The sequence below is a fragment of the Macaca mulatta genome, chromosome 4, assembly GCF_049350105.2.
Source record: "Macaca mulatta isolate MMU2019108-1 chromosome 4, T2T-MMU8v2.0, whole genome shotgun sequence".
Lineage (NCBI taxonomy): Eukaryota > Metazoa > Chordata > Mammalia > Primates > Cercopithecidae > Macaca > Macaca mulatta.
This window is the reverse complement of record NC_133409.1, coordinates 167,481,503-167,503,461: the sequence shown is the minus strand read 5'-3', so window position 1 is coordinate 167,503,461 and position 21,959 is coordinate 167,481,503. Positions and strand designations below refer to the sequence as shown.

The 21,959-nt window shown below is 37.1% G+C and overlaps 1 protein-coding gene across 3 annotated transcripts in view; it reads right to left on the bottom strand.

Annotated features, from left to right (window-relative positions):
- DTNBP1 (dystrobrevin binding protein 1) overlaps positions 1 to 21,959 on the bottom strand; it is a 150,817-nt gene that overhangs the window by 93,745 nt on the left and 35,113 nt on the right. For 2 of the 3 annotated variants that reach the window (XM_015135592.3, XM_015135593.3), the window contains exons 5-6: positions 16,565 to 16,697; positions 4,160 to 4,292 (exon numbers count right to left, since the gene is read on the bottom strand). In XM_015135592.3, the coding sequence (XP_014991078.1) occupies positions 4,160 to 4,292; positions 16,565 to 16,697 (266 nt within the window). Of the gene's footprint in view, positions 1 to 4,159; positions 4,293 to 16,564; positions 16,698 to 16,782; positions 16,853 to 21,959 lie in introns of those variants that run through there. The other variant, XM_078000936.1, reaches the window with a different exon arrangement.

Sequence of the window (21,959 nt, the reverse complement as noted above, 5' to 3'; positions counted from 1 at the left end):
CCTGGCTTCAAAACTTCAAAGGACAGTCTCATTCTCTTGTTAAGGACTAATGGTGACTTTAAGCTGAAGCCAGTGCCTCATTTACTACTCTGAAAATCTTGGGAGGCATCCTGAAAATTCATAGAATTACACTAAATCTTCTCTTCCTATGCTGTATAAATGCAATAACAAAGCCTGGATGAAAGCACATCTGTTTGTGGCATAGTTTACTGAATATTTTAAGCCTACTGTTCAGACCTACTGCTCAGAAAAAAAAAAATCCTTTCCAAATAATATTGCTCATTGACAATGCACCTGGTCACCCAAGAGCCCTCATGGAGATGAACAAATAGATCGATGTTGTTTCATTGTTATGAACACAACATTGATTCTGCAGCCTGTGGAATAAGGAGTCATTTCAACTTTCAAGTCTTATTATTTAAGAAATACATTTTGTAAGGCTATAGCAGCTATAGATAATGATTCCTTCAATGGATCTAGGTCAACTGAAAACCTCTGGAAAGCGTTAACCATTCCAGATGGCATTAAGAACGTTCATAATTAATGGTAGGAGGTCAAAATATCAAACATTAGCAATAATTTTGAAGAAGTGGATTCCAACCCTCATGGATGACTTTGAGAGGTTCAAGATTTCTGTGAAGGAAGTAACTACAGATGTGGTAGCAATAGCAAGAGAACTAGAATTAGAAGCGAAGCCTGAAGATATGCTTGAATTACTGCAATCTCGTGATCCAACTTAAACAGATGAGGAGTTACTTCCTATGGATGAGCAAAGGAAGTGGTTTCTTGAGAAGAAATCTACTCCTGGTGAAGATGCTGTGAACATTGTTGAAATGACAAGAAAGGACATAGAATGTTACATAAACTAGTTGATAAAGCAGCAGTAATGTTTGAGAGGATTGATTCCAATGTTGGAAGTAATTCTACTATGGGTGAAATGCTGTCAAACAGCAACACATGCTACAGAGAAATCTTTCCTGGAAGAAAGAGTCCATCGATGTAGCAAACTTCACTGTTAAGCTATTTTAACTAAGATATTGCTACAGCCATCTTAACCTTCAGCAACCACCACCTGATAAATCAGCAGCCATTACCATAGAGGCAAGACCCTCCACCATCAAAAAGACTACAACTCACTGAAGGCTGATGATCATTAGCAATAAGGTATTTTTAATTAAGGTATGTACATTGTTTTTTAAGACACAATGCTAGTGCACATTTAATAGACTACATACAGTATAGTATAAACATAACTTTTATATGCACTAGGAAAGCAAAAAAATCATGTAACTAGCTTTACTGCAGAATGCAGTGGACTGGAACAGAATCCGCAATATCTTAAGGTATTACTAGGTTTCCAACAATTAAATTTCAACACGTCTTGATAGAAAAATTACAATAGTCATATAATTCTTGTATTATGTAGCTAAAAAGCAATGGGCTATTTAAATATATAGAATACCCATCTCTTTATAGCTACACGAGTTAATAATACAAGTTAGTCAGAACTTGCAGCCACTGACAGAGCACTTAGCTGGTGCCAAGCACTATTCCAAGCACTTTACTGGTTCCCTAAAACCTTATAACGTACTGTATTGTTATTATCCCCATTTCACAGACAAGAAAACCACCTTCTAGGGTCACATGACCTGTACCCAAGCTGTCCAACCTCCTGCAAAAATTTCCTCTCAAAATTCTAAGCCTTCCTACCATGTTCCTTGAAACTCTTGTTGTATTACAAACATATTTCCATGCCTAACTTCTTTACAACAGAATGTCTCTCTAACTTTTCATTTAACAATGAAGACTAGCCTGAGCATTTCTACCTCTGCTACCTTCCTCTTAAGCAAAGTTCCTCTTTTCCCACGCCCACATATCAGACTGGAAATGCCCTGGGTCACAAGGTGCACCCACTCATTCAAAAGTCCCTTCTCCAGGCCGGGCGCGGTGGCTCACGCCTGTAATCCCAGCACTTTGGGAGGCTGAGGCTAATGGATCACCAGAGGTCAGAGGTTTGAAACCAGCCTGGCCAACGTGGTGAAACCCCATGTCTACTAAAAATACAAAAATTAGCTGGGCATGGTGGTGTGCACCTGTAATCCCAGCTACTCGGAAGACAGAAGAAATGCTTGAACCCAGTAAGCAGAGGTTGCAGTGAGCCGAGATCACGCCATTGCACTCCAACCTGGGCAACAACAGTGAAACTCTACCACAAAAAAAAAAAAAAAAAAAAAAAAAAAAAAACTCCCTTCTCTGACAAGAACTCCATTCTTTTTTTTTTTTTTTTGAGATGGAGTCTTGCTCTGTCGCCCTGGCTGGAGTGCAGTGATGCAATCGTGGCTCACTGCAAGCTCTGCCCACCGGGTTCACGCCATGCTCCTGCCTCAGCCTCCCGAGTAGCTGGGACTACAGGCGCCCGCCACCACATCCGGCTAATTTTTTGTAACTTCAGTAGAGACGGGATTTCACTGTGTCAGCCAGGATGGTCTTGATCTCCTGACCTCGTGATCCGTACGCCTCAGTCTCCCAAAGTGCTGGGGTTACAGGCGTGAGCCACTGCGCCTGGCCAACAACTCCATTGTTTATGCTGCCATATGCCCTCCTACAATCTTTGTGGGACAAATGAAATGTATAGAAAGCACCTCTGGAAAATTCACATACGTACAACCTTTTGCAAATAATCTGTTCCATGGCCTCCCTGGAACTCTTCTGAAGCTCTTACATTTACAGCCTCCACACAACCCATCTCCCATCTCTGCCCGGCAGTCTCTCAAAGTATGGTCCACAGGCCACCCATATCAGAACCACCTAGAAGGTGTGTTTAAAACCATTCTAAATTTAAACCATTCTAGAGGCTTATGGAATAAGGTGTCATTTCAACTTTCTCCACTGGAATTAACTTTAGAATGGACTCCCCAAGGACGGAGCCCAGGAAACTCCATTTTAAATACTCTCCCCAGGAGATTTTTATGGCTCATTAATATTTAGTGCCCATCTCTAAGTATATATGACCCTGATTGAGAACTTGTGTTCTAAAATACTCATTTCTATTCATTTCTGTCTCATCCCTTGGCCTCATTCTAGAAGACTTTAACATCAATACAGCAATCCACCTCACCTATGTATTAGCTTCCTTGGGGGTGGGGGGTATATTAGTGACCAGCTCCTCCTGTCCATGATAGCAACCCACTCCTGTTATTGTCACATTCTAGACCCAGAACAACCCCCTTATCAGCACTCCTAACACCAAGAGTGTACTCTGTCCAACCTATCCATCTCCCTCTCCCACCAAATCTGCTCTTGGGCCACAGCCAGACCCAATCCCATGACTTCTGCCTCCTCCCAACTAGCAAAGCCCACCTCCAGCTTCTGTTCTGGAGGTGCCCAGTACAGACAACAGTATGTCTCATGCCCTCTGAGATTGACTCCCCACAGACTTCAGAAATACCGACCCTGTACCTTCCATCTCTGAGATGCCACTGTAGGACTTGGGATGCCAGAGCTAGTCTAGCAGGTTATTACCCTTAGACTCCTTTTCCATCTCCAGTTCAGGTTGGCCTAGTGATAATAGCTATTATTATAACTAATATTTACAAAGCACTAACTGAATTAGGTAACAATTAATTCATTTAATCCTCATAACTCTATGATAGGGGTACATCATTATCCCCATCATAAACCAGTGACATTGAGGCTAAGAGAGATAACATAATTTGCCTAAGGTCCCACAAGTAGTGTGTGACTGAGCTGAGATTCGAAGCCCTCCAGCCCCTTTCCACAGCCTGAGCTCAGGTTCCTTCCCTTCTGCTCTAGTAATGGAGGAGAAGAGCAAGAAAAGAAAAGAGCAACCCAGTCATTTGCCACTTGGAGAAAACTAGCTCAGGGCTCCTATTTTTCTGGAAAACTTTGCCCTGTGCTCCACTCCTTCATCTTTATATTTGAGATTCATGTTTTACCCTCTCCTGAGCTTTTTATAACTCATCTCCAAAAGATGGCAACAGATAATGGTTTTTAAAAAAAGTTTTGGAAAGCTTATTTATCAGTTTTATGTTGAAACCTTTGTCTTTTATCTGCCGGGACTTCTAAAGAGTAGCATGTAAAGTAACATGGAAAACTTAGAGACTGAAAATGAATATGGTGGCAAAGTTTTCAAACTCACCTCTTATTTTTCTTGTAATTCTCCAGTTGCTGGGATTGCATATGTTTGCATCTTTCTAATTCACACTGCCCACATAAGTCTTCCAGATGCAGCAGGTTGTTCTCTACCTCCTCAAAACTCGCCTCTAAATGAGCTGAAAGTATATAAAAATAAACAAACTTCGAAAGTCAGAATCCTTGATCATGATGAATACAAAAAGTATCAAAAAGGTAAAAGTTCACATTGTTGAGATTGTTTTGCATTTTTAAGTACTTTTTATTAAACTTTCTTGACGCAAAAGAAAACATACTGGCCAACATTAAAACATAATTCAAATTATCTTTTTTGACATTTCAAGCATTATCAAGAAATAACTTTCCTAAATACTTATTAACCACGAAGACAAAGACATGGAGAAACATTATCTTGATTAATGTAATGCTCTATCCTAATGATCCCATATACCACATGTGAATAACCAATTTTCACATAATAAGAATATGACAAAATATAATTAACATATATTATACCTAACCTAACCTAATTATACCTATACTTAACTAACTTAATATCTGTGTTTCTAAATTACGTTAGCATTTGTTTTGCCTCCAGCACATCACATACACAAATCTTCAAGGCACAGTAGATATGCACAAATACCTGGTAGGCATGGGTTACCAGGCTACTCAGTGGTTGGGTGAGGAAGTGACTTCGCTCTGCCTGTCAGGTGACTAGTCTTTCACCACTCCACTCTGCTGCTAGGCCACAGAGCCTTGCAGCTTTATTGGAACATGAAGATCACCCACTCAAACCTTTCACTGAAAAGATTCAAGACTAAAGCTTAGAAAAACAAATACAGTGCCTTGCCCAAGCAAGCTAGTGAAGGGCCACACGGCCAGTGAAGGGCAGTCAGGAATCCAAACTGAATCCCTCTCATATTACACTGATTTCCAGTTGATAGGATGCTAAGTACACTGAGATTGTAGGGGCAAGGATTAGTTGTTTTCTCATATGAAAGAAAAGCTTTTGAGGTCAAACATTTGAGAACTCAGAGCCTCATAACTAGTTATCTATTATTCACTGATATATATATGGCAGCCACTGGGATACAAAGATGAAAAAGACAGTCCTGGAGCTCAAGGAGCTTACAGGAGAGGGGAGACATATTTCAATAGCAACAGAGCATGACAGAGTGAGGTGCCGTAGGAACTCAAAGGAGTGGCATCTAACACAGATGAGGGAAAGCTCAGCAAGAAACGATTCCCAAGCCAGGAAGTAACAGTGATCCAGCAGGGAAGGGAGGAACAAGTTGGCTCTGCGGCCTTCCAGTCTTGGGTTCATTTAAACGGCTACAATATAATTCCTTCATTTACGTACTAGCTTTTCATATGACTTTCTAAACCAGCTTTCATAGCATTTAGGTTTGAGACAAACTCCTCAAATTTCAACTGACACTTACAGGTTTACTGTGATGCAAATGTTTGCCTGTTTTTGGAAGTCCTAGAGAGAGCAATTAGGCACAAGAAAGAAATAAAGATATCCAAATAGGAAAGGAGGAAGTTGAAATGCCCGTTTGCAGATGACATGATCTTATGTAGAGAAAACTCTAAAAGTGCCAGCAAAAAAACTTTTAGAACTTGATAAATAAATTCAGTAAAGTTGCAGGATACAAAATCAACATACAAAAATCAGTAGCATTTCTATACACCAACGATGAAATTGCAGGGGGCAAGAAATCAAGAAAGCGGTCCCATTTACAATAGTTACAAAAAATTACAATACTTAAGAATAAATTTAACCAAGGGAAGGAAAGAGCCAGGTGCGGTGGCTCACACCTGTAATCTCAGCACTTTGGGAGGCTGAGGCAGGAGGATCCCTTGAGCCTAAGAGTTTGAGACCAAGGGGATGAAAGATCTCTACATGACAAACTATAAAACACTTATGAAAGAAGTCGAAGAAGACACAAAAATGAAAAGACATCCCCATGTTCAAGCATTAGAAGAATATTGTGAAAATGATCATACTGCCAAAAGTGATCTACAGATTAAATGCAATCCCTATCAAAACACCAATGACATTCCTCACAGAAATAGGAAAAAAAAAAAATTCTAAAACTCATATGGAATCACACAAGACCCTGAATAGCCAGAGTAATCCTGAGCAAAAATAACAAAGCTGGAAGCATCAGATTGTCTGACTTCAAAATATACTACAAAAAGCTATAGTAACCAAAACAGCATGATGCTAGCATAAAAACAGACATGCTAGAACAGAACAGAGAACCCAGAAAACCCAAAAATAAATCCACATATTTATAGCCAATCAGTTTTTGACAAAGGCACAAAGAACATTCATTGGGAAATACATGGTCTCATCAATAAACGATGCTGGGTTAAGTGAATATCCATATGCAGAAGAATGAAACTAGACCCCTAACTTTCACCCTAGAAAAAAATCACCTCATAATGGATTAAAGACTTAAATGTAAGAGCTGAAACCATGAAACTACTAGAAGAAAACATACGGGAAACATTTCAGAACATTGGTTTGGATAAAGACTTTATGGAGAAGACTTCAAAGACACAAGTGACAAAAGCAAAAATAGACAAACTAGATTACATCAAACTAAAAAGCTTCTGCCTGGAAAAAAAAAAAAAATCAAGACTGAAAAGACAACCAGCAAAACGGGAGAAAATACCTGCAAACGACTCATCCCACAAGGGATTAATATCCTTTCCTTTGAATATATCCCTAGTATAGGACTGCTGGCCATATGGAGTTCTATTTTCCTTTTGTTTTGTTTCAGAGGAACCTCCATACTGTTTTTCATAAGGGCCCTACTAATTAAAATTCCCAAGAAATTCTTATACAAGGAACCCAAACAATTCAACAGCAAAAAATAAAAATTAAAAAAAAATCCTATTAAAAAACGGGCAAATGAACCGAATAGACATCTCTCAAAAGAAGGTACATGAATGGCCAACGGGTATATGGAAAAATCTTCAACATCACTAATTATAAGGGAAATACAAATCAAAACCACAATGAGATAACATCTCACCCTAGTTAGAATAGCTATTGCCAGATGGAAATAACAGGCGCTAGGGACTCCAAAAAGGGGGAAGGGTGGGAAGGGACAAAGACTGAAAAACTACCTATTGGGTACGATGTTCACTATTTGGGTATTGGGTACACTACAAGCCCAATCTCTTCCAATATGCAATACAGCCAAACAACAAACAAGCACTTGTACCCCCTTACCCCCAAAAGTAATAATAAAAAAAATAGCTATTACCGAAAAGACCAAAAACAACAAATTCTGGCAAGGATGCAGAGAAAGGGGAGTTCTCATATGCTGTTGGTGGAAATTTAAATTAGTATAGCCATTATGGAAAACAGTATGGAAGTTCCTTAAAAAATCAAAAGTAGAACTACCATATGACCAGCAGTCCCACTACTATGGGGAATACAGCCCAGGGAAAGGAAATCAGTATCTGGAAGCGTTATCTGCACTCCCATGTTCATTGCAGCTCTATACACAATAGCCAAGACATGAATTCAACCTAAGCATCCATCAACAGATGAATGGATAAAGAAAATGTGTTACATATAAATGATGGAATACTATTCAGCTGTAAAAAAAGATTTAAGTACCATCATTTGCAGCAACACGGATGAGCCTCGAGGAAGGTATGTTAAGTGAAATAACCCAGGCACAGAAAGATAAATACTGTATGTTTTCACCCATATGTGGAAGCTAAACACATTGATCCCAGGGAAGTAGAGGGTAGAATAGTGCTTACTAGATGCTGCTGGGGAGATGGGCAGTAGCCAAAGTTAACAGATACAAAATTACAGCTAGATAGGAAGAATAAGTTCTAGTATTCTATAGCACTGTATGGACAGTATAACAATTTACTGTATATGTTCAAATAGCAAAAGTGGGGATTTTGAATGTCCCCAACACAAAAAAAATGGTGTTTGAGATGGATGTGCTGATCACCTTGATTTATTACACACTGTGTACATGTATCAAAAATCACACTGTGCCCTATAAATATACACAATTGTGTGTCAATTAAAAATAATAATAAAAGCAAAAAATACACAAAAACTTTAAAATTTTTAAAAGAAAAGACAAGGCAGAAACTGGGAGAAAATCTTTGTAGAACATACCTGATAAAGGACTGATATCCAAAATATTACAAAGTACTCAATTTGCAACTGAGGGACAGTCTACAAAATATCTGATCACCATGTCTCAAAAAATTGTCATGGTCATCAAAAACAAAAACGTTTGAGAAACTGTCAGAGCCAGAAGGAGCCTAAGAAGACAAGATGACTAAATTTAATGTGGTCTCCTGAATGGGATCTTGGAACTGAAAAGAATTATTAAGTTAAAAAAATTTTCTTAAAGTATGAATTTTTATTAATGAAGATTTTATTTTTAATCTTTGTTTGATCCAAACAGCTGTTAGATAATCCAGAAGTGTTGACATTTTGTCTTTTTATCCTCCTCTCAAGTATTTATCCTTTGAGTTACAAATAATCCAATTACATTTTTTATTTTAAAATATACAGTTAAGTTATTATTGGCAATAGTCACCCTACTGTGCTATCAAATAGTAGGTCTTATTCCTTCTTTTTTTTTTTTTTTTTTGACACTTTCTAATATCCTGAATTTTAATTCTACGAAATATTTGTGCTTATAAAAACTCCCTCTCCCCTCTGCTAGGGTATAAGGCTTAAAAACATGAATATGGTGGGGGGGAATAAATTTTATTTAAAAGTGAAAATATGGTGACAAGCAGTTTAGCAGTTTTCTTCAGACATTTTAGGTACTGACTTTTATCATACTGATATATCACTGTAAACCACTGGTAAATCTGGAAACGGCTAATAATAATGTAGTTCAGGGTGGTTTTGAACCTAGCTTCAGGGACCACATCAAACAGCTACTATATGTGATTATGGAATGCTTAAATGAAACAATTTGTAAAATCTAAATTTTAGCCAATAACTATACTTAAGATTTTTAAGAATGTCACAAATGGTACATAAACAGTTTATATGGGGGAGTCAGGCAAAACGATGTACTGCCATTTACATATATATTTTTTTTTGTAGAGACGAGGCCTCGCTATGACCTGGCTGGTCTTGAACTCCTAGGCTTGAGTGATCTTCCTGCGCTGGCCTCCCAAAGTGCTGGAATTACGGGTGTGAGCCACCACACCCAGCCTACGTTGTTTTTTGTTTTATTAAATGAAAAACTGACTAGGAGATTCAGCTTGGGAACTAGTACTCCCAGCACTAAAGAAGCAATACTCAGTTCATTCTATTATAACTAGTCTGACAGGGTCTTAAAATGTATAAAAGACTATCATAGCTAATAGGATTATGTAAAAGGTTGTTTCACTTTGATTAGTGATAAAAACTAGAATAGTTAAATTTAATATAGACTCCATTTAACTCTAAGCTACTTGGTGCATTCAGTATCATGCACGTATGCTTAGCATATGGGGGACTGGTTAAGAGCTAGGCTTTGAAGCACAAGCTTAAAAACCCAGCTCTGTTCCTGCCAGATGAGATGCAATGTGATATCCTTGTCTGTGAAGAGAGAGCTAACAACACATATCTTGCAAAGCTGTTAAAAGGATTAAATGAGCCAAAGTACCTAAACTTAATACTTGACAGTTAGTAAATAATTAATGTTTGAATATAAAAAAAATAGAGAAAATTTTTAGATTAGCTAAGTTTTATATTTAATAAAAGTCATTTAAAACTAATAATTTCATTGACCAGTAATGATTATGATGTAAACAAGATCTATGGATCTATTAGATCAAAATGTCAACAACATTTTCATTTTCACCTTACAAACTTACACACCTATAAGTTATTTTCCAGACTATATTCTTAGACTTAAGATCTACTGGTAAAAGGAATGAAATTTCAAATGATTTTTCTGAAAAGAAACTATGTAATGGAGCCAACAATTATTCTATGCTGGAAAATGTGTATGTTCTTTTTACCTTTTTAATCTTTATCTGGACAGATGGCAATTTCCATTTAGATTCTAGCTCTGTTGGTTGACTACAGAGCTAATGAGGCCAGGAACTTAAATGAGGTTGATCTCTAGGCAGGCCAATTAATTTCTCATGGACAGAAATTCTGTTCTAGGTACAAATTGTACTTGCTGCCCCAGTCACTCTTTTGTTAATAACGTGGGGACCAGATGAAAACATGTAAGTGGTTTATCAACCTGGAATTCCTAATGAGAAACACACTGTACATACTTCTGAATAGGACAGCATCATGCTCTTGTGCTGAATGACAAATTTAGACTAAAAATGCTTGAAATAGTCAGTGGTCATTTGACTGCTAACACCAAATTCATATTTATGTTCTTCCCTTTAAAAAGCTTCACAGGCTCCCAAACCCTTTCAAGTTAAACTCCTTATCATTCAGAGACCTACTGCTCTCTGGCCACAAACTGTGTTTACTTCACTTCTTTCCTTCACATATTCTACATTACAGCAAAACAAGATGAGTCCTGCACGTTGGTGCCTCCTCCTCCTTGCCTCTGCCTGTCCCTAACCCCGGCCTATCTTTTCAGGATTAGACCAGTGGCAGCCCGCCCTCCTCCCACAGGGCTCCCTTCCTCTTCTGTGCTTCCCCAGACCTTTCAGCCTCACACAGGACTCACATTCTGACTGGTATCATCCAACTAGTTGTGTCCTCTCATCTCTCTCAGGAATCAGTAAGGGCCTTAAAGGTGCAGACTGTATTTTTGCTTCTTTGCTATCCCCTAATAACTTGCCTGTTGAATTCAATAAAGAATAATTGCTGGTGATAGAATGATTCTACTACTCTAACATGTAAAATAACCAAGAAGGCAAATCTATTCCTGGTCATCTAGTTTAAATATTAAGAGATTATGCCAAATTTTGTAAAAGAATAAACATAAGCAAGGAACTTAGAAAACATTAAACAACATGATGATACCTTTTAGTATATTAAACCAGGTCACATTATCAGTGACTTAAAACAGAAGAAGTGATGAAAATTTTCCACTCTAACATTAGTAGACTTGAAATCAGTAATAAAATATAAAAGAATTGGTATTAAAAAAATTTTCATCCCTTCTTATATTAAAAACTTAAAAAAGCTCTTCATATAATAATGACAAGTACATACATAATGTGTATTCTGAATATTTTATGTTGAATTTAAGTCGGCAGAAATTTAATTTTCCTGTCACAGCCTGCTCATTTCCTGTTGCAAAACAAGTTGCATACATGAGTACATTTGGTAACCAACTTAGGATGCATATACATAAAATACTAGCAGGCCTCCACGGACACAAATATACCTTTACAACAAGCTCAAGTCTCACCATTTTGCTCACTATAACAACAGCATATGTCTCATTTAGTGATCAGTGGAAGAGATAGGTAGAATTTTATTGTGAAAAGCCATTTGGGAATGCCTGACAGCTGCGCAAAAAAGAGCTTCACAAATCTTTGTGAGAAGGCCGTCCCAGAGGAAAAACAATTCTGTTTGGAATTTTTCTTTGTGCCATTTGTTTCAAATACATATTATCTGTAGTGTAACCACTAATATATAAAGAATGAAGCAGCACAGTAAAATTATTTCCCACTTAATGAGTTCTTTTCTAACAAAATAATTAGCCTCATGGAACAAAGAAATCTCCTTTGGCTGCAAACCCACAGGTCACAGAGGCCAGGTACTGAAAGACCACAAGACTCTTCAAATGCTTACGTTACACTTTTATGTACTAAGGTAATAAGGTAACGATGGTATGAATAAGGAAACTTTAAGAGGTACATTAACTTGCAAAAGCCATTATGGAACAAATGAGATCTATGTAGTAGCCTAAAAGATGTCTAAGAGAATTAATGTGCCTCTCGAAGGGTCTAACCTCAGAAAGGAACCTGGACATACGATAATCTAGTTCATGAAAAACCAACAGAGCTATGATAATTTCTCTGTTAGATGCCCTTTAAAATTCTGTACAGAAGAAAGCAAAGTAATACTATATCAGGCTAGGTCAAATCAAAAGAAAAAGACAACTCAGTATATGGCTGCCATTCTCTTATATCTAAGAATTGTTATCTAAGAATTAACAGAATCTTCTGGCTGGGTACAGTGGTTCAATCCTGTAATGCCAGAGCTTTGGGAGGTTGAGGCAGGAAGATCACTTGAGTCCAGGAATAGTTTGAGGCTGCAGTGAGCTATGATCACACCACCGTGCTACAGCCTGGACAACAGAGTTAGACTCTGTCTCTAAAAAAAATTAAAATTTCAAAACAAAAACAAAACTCAGAATCTTCTGTTCTAGATGAAGGGAACAGTCTTTTTAAAATAGGTCATATAAAATAAACTAAGAAATAGAATTCAAACACAAGGCTTTAACATTTTTGAATTTCAACAAAGGAATAGGATTATACTACCCTCTAGTGGAAGTTCAAGAGAATTCAGTATATACTTTTCAAACATATTTTTCCAGTTTTATGATTAAAAAGCACTGTGGTTTTTCACAGAATAAAAACATTCCATTGTATGCTTACACACTTTCAATGTACAGAATACTAATACCACCACATTGAATGTTGTGGTTTTGCATTCTAAACTGTTTTGCAGCACAAGCTAAATTGCATAACTTCCATCCAAACCCTCCTGTCACAGAATAACGGTTTTGTAAATTCACAAAGGCTAGAGAGGTCCCCATTAGAATGTTGACATCTTGATGGCAGATACCCACCCTTGTTCACTGCTGTGTGTCCAGAGTCTGTACACAGTGTGTAGTGCGTGGCAGATGCCCAGCATGTACCAGGCACTGTGCTAAGTGGTTACGTTTATCATCTCATTTAATCCTCCAAATACCTACGAGACAGGTATGCTCATCATCATTTTGCAGACAAGCAGACTAAAGCTTGGAGTCGTTGAGAAATCTGCACAGTTCTTAAAGTGAGGAAGTTGTAGGACTGGAAGCCAAACTCAGATCTGTAAGTTCATAGCCCTTGTTTTCCAGTTCCCAGCATACCTTTATTACTTATTTTTAAAATGACATACCTTATCAGTAAGTATCAATTAAATAGGCTTCTGCAAGCTGGACTGAAACCAATATGAATGAATCATCTGCTGTAACTTAACAATTCCCAAGGGGCTAGGTACCAGGAGTCATACTAATGAAGCCATGGGATAACACAGCTAAAAGCATCATCGAAAGTCCAAATTGCTCACATAAGATACAACCTGTACCCTTCAATAAAAGCAGACCCTCTAGAGAACAAAGTAAAATCAAAAGAGTGAAACAGCCTGGAAAATGAGGGACTGACAGGATATGGTGTTACATCTGACAGTGAAAGGGCAACAAGTTCAAAGAAGTTAGGGGAACCATGTGACCAAATAAAATCGCTGTTTTCTTCTAAGTGTGTTTTTATTTTTTATTATTGCTTAACTATTTAAGCCTTGTAATATTATGTCAAGGTATTTGGGTGATAATAGGAGAGATTTTGAGGCTCAAAAAAAAAAAAAAAAAAAAAAACCCAGTAAATGAGTGAGCATTTAAAACACTAAATGTTTCCAAAATCTAAGAATGATACATATATACATCAAAATGAATTCACAAAGTACATTAATGGTGCAGATATATGTTTACACAACTTCATCAAATTTGGCTTCAAAGTGTTTATTTTCCTACTGTAAAGAATATCATCGCAGGCCACAGTGGCTCACGCCTGTAATCCCAGAACTTTGGGAGGCGAAGGCGGGAAGATCACGAGGTCAGGAGATCGAGACCATCCTGGCTAACATGGTGAAACCCCATCTCTACTAAAAAAAAAAAATACAAAAAATTAGCCGGGCGTGGTGGCAGGTGCCTGTAGTCCCAGCTACTTGGGAGGCTGAGGCAGGAGAAGGGCGTGAACCTGGGAGGCGGAGCTTGCAGTGAGCGGAGATTGTGCCACTGCACTCCAGCCTGGGCAACAGAGAGACTCCATCTCAAAAAAAAAAAAAAAAAATATCATCAGCACTGATTCTATAAAGCTTAAATTGCTTAGCTAAAAGCCTCATGATTTTAAGACATCTCTCTCTGGGCTTATTCTAGGCCAACAAATACTAACTAGGTCTCTAAAATTCCAAGTTTTGATATACTATCTTCCACAGTCATTCATTACTAATTATAAATACCAGGCAAATAACAGCAATAGATTAAAACCCAAAGGAAGTATGCATTCCAAAGGCTAACAGATAATTCAGATTGGCAACATATGAAAAATCACCATCCAGACACACCTTCTAAAAAAATCTGAACTACCTCTCTAAAAAGAGCTCAATATCGGTTAGACACAGACGAGAGGGAAAAAAATGATTCAAATTAATTTAGAAGTTACTAACTAGAACAGTTATCAGATAATCTTTTAGCTTTCACTTGTGTTTAGTGTTAGATGTTCTCAGATTACTAAAAAAGAAAGGATTCAAGTGAACATCTAGAAGGCCTATCTCATCCATTTAAGAAGCCAAAATGCAGTTTCTGAAGAATAAGGTCATGTATCACTAAACATCAAACCTTTTTCAGGATATCAGAATCCTAATTGGGAATGAACATACACTATATTCTATGAAAGATTTATAGAGCCTGCATTTCCTAAACAGAATTGACTATGAAAATAATTAGAATTGTGGCAGATGCATTTAATCAGTAGAGTGGTATTAAGCAAACAACAACCATCTGTAAACAGATTTACTCTCAGCTGGGGAAATAAAAGAGGTTATCATAAGAGAACATGTCTGCAAAGAAGCATACAACCAATGAAAAGCAAGTGACTCAAAGAGATACAGAAAGATGAGCTGAAAGAAAGTGGCTACGAAGAATGTTCCAAACATCTTAAAGGCTATGTCCAAGGCTTGGGAAGGACCATTACTATACCGGTAAGAGGAAACCAATGCAGAGGGCAACGACAGCCATTTCACATTTCTCTAAGACCCAGAATCTCCTTTCCATGCCCTGCCTTCAGAAATAACAAAACACTGACCCTGAAAGGCGTGGCAACAGCCAGGGGACTTGAAGAATACAGTTCATCGAGACCTACTGAGAGCCCCCATCCTGCTGCCTCATCACCTCATCCTACTGCCTCATACTGATATGGAGGATATTATCAATGTGGTTGGGATCCTAGATGCATTTATAAATTTTATGATCCTGAGCAAGTTGAAACCTCTCCAAGCCTTAGTTTATCTGTAAATCGGGAATAATAAAAGCTACTTTTGTGGGGTTCTTGTGAGAATTACAGATAGTATCGTAAAGCATCTCATAATCTCTGACATAGAGTAGGTGCTATAAACAAACGATAGCTACTGCTATCAGCAACAGCACTCCAAATACTATGTATCTATTTTGTTCACATACAACAAACTGTTTTATGACTTGCAAATTACTTGCCTTGTATATCGTTGTGTTTTGCTTTGAATAAGGCAATATTAAAAACAGGAGGAGATAATAGAATATCTTCAGCTTCCCACCTAAAAGACTAAAACAGGTTATTAGCTCATACAGACAGCTCCTACCTCCTACTTTACTAAGATCTTAAGCTTGATTAGGAAATAGTAAGCTACAGTATTATCCTTAGATGTGGCATCATCAAACATAAAAGACAATTTTCTGAATATAAACCCAAGAAAAAAAGAATACCAATATAATCCATCCAAATGAACAATGCCAAAAAAATAAATTTCCAGAGTATAAATTTAGCCAAACTGGTACCCTGATTTACACTGTTGTTGTTGTTGTTGTTGTTGTTGTTGTTGCTGTTGTTTGAGACAAGGTCGCACTATGCTGCCCAGGCTGGATTCAAACTTCTGGGCTCAAGCAATTCTCCTGCCTCAGTCTCCAGAATAGCTGCAACTGCAGGCACACACCACCACACCCAGCACAAGTACCCTCATTTAACCAGGTTTGTTTGATCTCTAATCCGTTTGAAGAGGAAAAAAACCACTACAAGACATGAAGTTCTAGCAGATCTAAATTTTAAAAGCAACAATTTCTGGAATACATTCTACAGTCAGGACAAAGTCACCTAATCCATTTTCTACATGTATGCTTTCAAACAGAGACCAAATGTCAACAAAGACAAACCGAGTCACTTTAAGATCAACATAATTATAATTATGTGTCCTGAGCTGACCTGAGGCAGAAACAGTTAGAACTAATTTCTACGCTTTACATCATTTTCTGTCAAATGCTCAACTAATCAAAATATGAAATTAAGTAGAAATCATGATTTTCCAAAAAATCCTGTTAACCCAGAATTTCATGTGTTCCTAAAAAGCTTTGCAATTACACCAAACCCTGCCCAAGTTGTTTTCATTCCTAAGAGTAATGAATGAAAACACCGGACTTACTCAGATTTGCTGTCATGGATTCTAAGTCTGCGATTAAAGCTGGGAGCTGCTGGAGCTGCTCCTGTAGCTCCACGAGGCTTGTCCTTTTCTTCTCCCAGTGCGCAGAAAGCATGACCACTTCACTATCCACCAGCTGCAGCACACAAGAAGGGGGGCAAAGTGAAACCGGCTTTTAGGCACAAAGAAAGTACAGTTAACGTAATGAGATTTAATGTTACCTTTAACAACCCCTCTACTCAGTAGAGATTACGGTACATTCTAAAAGAGACTGAAGCTGTTTTCATTTTTAGAAAAGAACCAACTTAATATTCAGCGCAGGAAACCTCAAATTACTGCTTGTATCACTGCATCTTAACCCAGAGAAGAGAAAGTTTAAAAATGACTTTAGAAGTCACTTCTAAGTATACCCTGCTTTAAGCAGACCATATATTTGAAAATCCAAATCTAAAAAAAATTAAAACAAAAAACTACCACTAACAACCAAAAAGAAAACAAACATAAAACATAATTAACAGGTAATTACTGGCTTTACAAAAGGAAGTCCTCAAACAAAAGTTCCCTAATACATTTAGAATATATCGTGATTCAATTTACATTTAAACAGGAATACTTATTGAATAAAGTATACAAAGGAATTTTGAGGAAATCGGCCAATTCCAAAATTCCAGAAAAAGAGGAAATGATTTAAGTTAACAAGGAATTCAGCAGATGTAAAGGGTTCCTAATAGCAAGGTTGTGAAATTCCAGAGTAGCCTAAGATAATTCTAACTTCTTTTGCTAAAGACTATAAAGAAAATGATAAACATTAGTTTCTCCCAGACAATTTTGTTTTGGTCTTAACACAGTGGGAGGGACAAGGGTTTAGAAGGAGCCAGAAGATTTAGAAGGAGCAAGAAGAGGTAATCTTTTGAAAATATCAACATGAATAAGCAAGAACTGTGGAAAAAACTCCATAATCAGTACAATAAAAAATAAAGGTGACAAAACCCATTATATGACAGAAGAAAATGAATTTGAATATTCACAACAGACAATTTGTACATCTCAAGATTAAGGTTCTCTTTTTTTTTTGAGACGAAGTTTCGCTCTTGTTGCCCAGGCTGCAGTGAAGTGGTGATATCGGCTCACCGCAACCTCCGCCTCCCAGGTTCATGTGATTCTCCTGCCTCAGACCCCCCAGTAGCTGGGACTACAGGCGCCTGCCACCACACCCGGCTAATTTTTTGTATTTTTAGTAGAGATAGAGTTTCACCAAGTTGGCCAGGCTGGTTTTGAACTCCTGGCCTCAAGCAATCCATTCACCTTGGCCTCCCAAAGTGTTAGGATTATAGGCATGAGCCACTGTGCCCAGCCAGGATTAAGGCTCTTTAAGAGTTAGAATCTGAATACAACTGATTCTTACCAAGTTCCACTTAAATATTAAGAAAGAACTTTGGAAGAATGATTATATCAAAGATACAAAATTATTTGTATGTGGTACTAGATTGTTTTTGTTTGTACATTTCACTATAGTAGGAATTCTCATTTGAAATAAGGAACTAAGCTATGATACATCTCCTTGTGGTTTCTCAGCCCACGCTGGAGGGATAAGCACATCATCTCTTCATTCAAGCCTCAACTGAGCTTGGAGGCCACACCAAGTTTCACACAAACTGCATTTCTCATTATTTTTGTGTACTTAAAAATGTCTGTTGCCAACTGGTCTTTAAAAAGATCTTTAAAAGTAGCTTAAAACACACTGAAAAAACAGCTACAATGCAATAAGGAAACCAAAGCCTGAAATAAGGATCTATGCTCACAAAATTCATTTATAATATTCCACAAACTTCCACTGACCACCCACTATTTGCTAAGCCCTATTTTGGGTACTGAAGATGTAATGACAAACAAATCAGAAAAGAAATTCCTGCCCTCTTATTGTTTATATTTTAGTGGCAGGCCTCATAAATTTTCTTAACTTCAGATTTTAAACTCTAAACAAAAAAATTCCTATATTATGATGCTATTTTGGTTAATAATTTGAAAACTCTAGAATAAATAATTCTTAGATATTAACCATTTCTTACCGAAAATTAAAGCGCAATATTTAAACATTAAAATTTATCTACAGTTTAGTTCATGCCTGCAATAAAACTGAAAACTAAATTCTGAATATAGAATATAAACATATGTAGAAAAACTGTATCAGAAAACACGAAATTATCACTTAAGTTTAAAAGAATGGAAGGGTAAACACATTCTCAGAAATTATCAATACTAAATCAGTACTAAAACATTTTGAACATTTCTAAGTACCAGACCCTGTGCTAAGCAATTTACATATGTTATCTCATTTAAACCACACAGCAACCCTATACACTAAGCAATATTATAATCTCCATTTTACAGATTTTTTAAATTGAGGTGTAATGGAAGTTAAGTTACTTCCTCAAGGGCCACAGTGGACTTAGATTCCATCCCAGGGAATTTGACAGTAAGCCTATGTTCTTAATTAACACACTAGGGATTCTGCTATAGGGGTATATAAAGGAAAGAAAAGTAAAAATCTAGCAAAAGAAAGGGTTCTGAAAAACTGTACTGTTACCTATTCATTTTATCATTGTAATTTCTTAATGATAAAAAAAGTTATCTCCAGAAGTTCCATTTTTCCACCTCAAAGTAACTCGCAATAAACCCAAATTCACCACCAGGAAATCAAGTTTAAGGAGTAAGACAAACCCATAGTGCTTTATTCCAAAATTCTTTCTGGCTGTTATTGAGGTTAGGAGAAGGAAGAAAAAGCACACCAATCATGAAAAGGTACACCAATGATGTAGAATAGGATCTTAGTATAAAACTCAGTAGTTCAGAGTTTTAAGGAAGACATCATTTTATTTGATTTCCACACAAGTTTGACAAGCAGAATAAGTAGTGTTAAGCCATGTTATAGATGAGAAAACTAAGAGAGGACATGTTATCTGCCCAAGGTCAACAGGTATTCGTGCAGCAAGGCGCAGAAACCAGGATTTCCATCACTAAATTCAGTTCACTTTCTGCCACAGGCAGAGGAAATCCACCCTGAACGCAGAGAGTGAAGCAGTCAAATTCAACTGGCTTAATGTCAAACTGTTAAGCAAAACCATGAATCTTGAAAGTTCAATTTGAAGGCAAGCTAATATTTCACAGTAACAGGAGAGGCAAAACACTGAAAGTCTGACTTTAGAAAACAGCCCTCAGAGTCTAAGCCTTAAGTAAGTATTAACTATTTATGGTATTTTTTTTTTTATACATTGCTAAAGGAGAAAAAAAAAATCAAAACCCTTGTTTAGAAAAAGCCTAGACAGGCTGGGAGCGGTAGCTCACGCCTATAATCCCAGCACTTTTGGAGGCTGAGGCTGGCAGATTATGAGGTCAAGAGATCGAGACCATCCTGGCCAACATGGTGAAACCCTGTCTCTACTAAAAAATACAAAAATTAGCTGGGCATGGTGGCACACACTTGTAGTCCCAGCTACTCGGGAGGCTGAGGCAGGAGAATCGCCTGAATCTGGGAGACAGAGGTTGCAGTCAGCCGAGATCGCACCACTGCACTCCAGCCTGGAGACAGAACGAGACTCTGTCTCAAAAAAAAAAAAAAAAGAAAGAAAAAAAGAACAAGCCTAGACAACCAAGTTACCTTTGATCACAGCTGCTTGTTTTATAAACTATCGTTCTGAATTCCAAGACTATATAGTTACAATAATTAGCTTAAAAGTAGATGAGTATAAAATAATTGGTTAAAAAGATAGAATTGTCCAAAAGTATATTTGCCCCAGGAGGTTATGCTGTTTAGGTAAAGCCCACCAAAGACACACGAGCAGGTCTGACAAAATAAATGTACAAAGTGACAAGTTTAATACCATGCATATTAAAGATATACATTTAAATATTTACATAGATCTCAATAACATCACAGAAGGCTTTAAAATAAACTTTCATTTTTAAGGTTGGGTACTGTTTCTGGAAAGCAATAGAAGTACTTTGGATGAGCTGTGGGTTTTAAAACAACCAATTATACAAAAATTTAAGATCCTAAGGTAGCATAAATTCAATAACAGATCTTACAGGAAATTCTTTCTCCTGTATATATTGTTAATGCTTCTTATAATCAAAAGAATGATTTTTGTTAAAGCTCCTCTACAGGACACAGTCTTCATTTAACATGGGATTCATTCATGTTGATATGCATAGGTGTAGTAGTTCACTAATTTTCACTGCTGTATATGATATTTGTTTTATGAATAATATCATACTTTTTCCTGCAGATGGACTTTGGAACTGTCCAAAGATTAAACAAAGCTTGCTACAAACATTCTGTTACAAATCTCAAGATGCATATGTGCAAGGGTTTCACAAATGAATTGCAGATGTGTCCAAGATATCTATCTCCTCATCTCTCAGGGCCTAGGGTAATGAGATACCCCTCCCCAGTCCCTGCAGGTTGGATGAATGCTCTGGAAAAATTCCTAGAAGCAGAATTGTTGCCTGAAAGGCATGTGCAACTTTAACTTCTACTTAATGCCAACTCATTTTTTCTAATGTGATTGTTCCAATTTATACTCCCAAGTTCTAGTTGTTTATCATCACGTTTCTTCTGAGGAAAGAAACAAAACTGTCATCTGCAAATAATGACCATCTGCACAGAAAGCTCAAAGCCTCTTAAATTTTCGGTAATCTAATGATTACCGAATCTAATTTGGGGTTTCAATTTGCATTTCCTTGACACCAAGCAAGGTTGAACACATTTTACTGTGTATTGGCCATTCATGTTTTCTCTTCTGCAATATGCCTGCTGATATATTTTACTCACTTTTCTCCTGGGTTATTTTAGTCTTCTTTTTATTGATTCATAGGGGTTACTCATATTTTCTGAACACTTACCCTCTGTCTTGTAAATGGTGGTGTTTGATAAAAAACTTTTGACAAAAATTATCAATATACTTATTTATGGCTGGTGCTTTTTATATCTTACTTAAGAAATCTTTCCCACTCTAAGGTCTTAAACATACTTTCTTCTACTATTTTCTAAAAAATGTACAGTTTTCCTTTTCACATTTAAGTCTAATGAAGTCAAAATGTGAACGAGGTCTTCATCTACTTTTATTTTTATTTCTATAACTAGTAGAAACTAGAGTTTCTACCCAGTATAAGAAACAGGAAAAATTAAAAGTTGTATGGCTTAGAAGGAAAGAAACAAACCTACCATCTACCCAAAACAACTCGCACCCCCAAATACAAGGTATTAGAATAAGAGAATTTAGCAAGATGGCCGAATATGGGATTAAAATACTACAAGTCAAATACTGCAGGTTTTTGGTAGATGTCAGGACAAAGAAGCTGTCTTCCATTAAAAATTTGCTAAAACTTTTTACCCTGA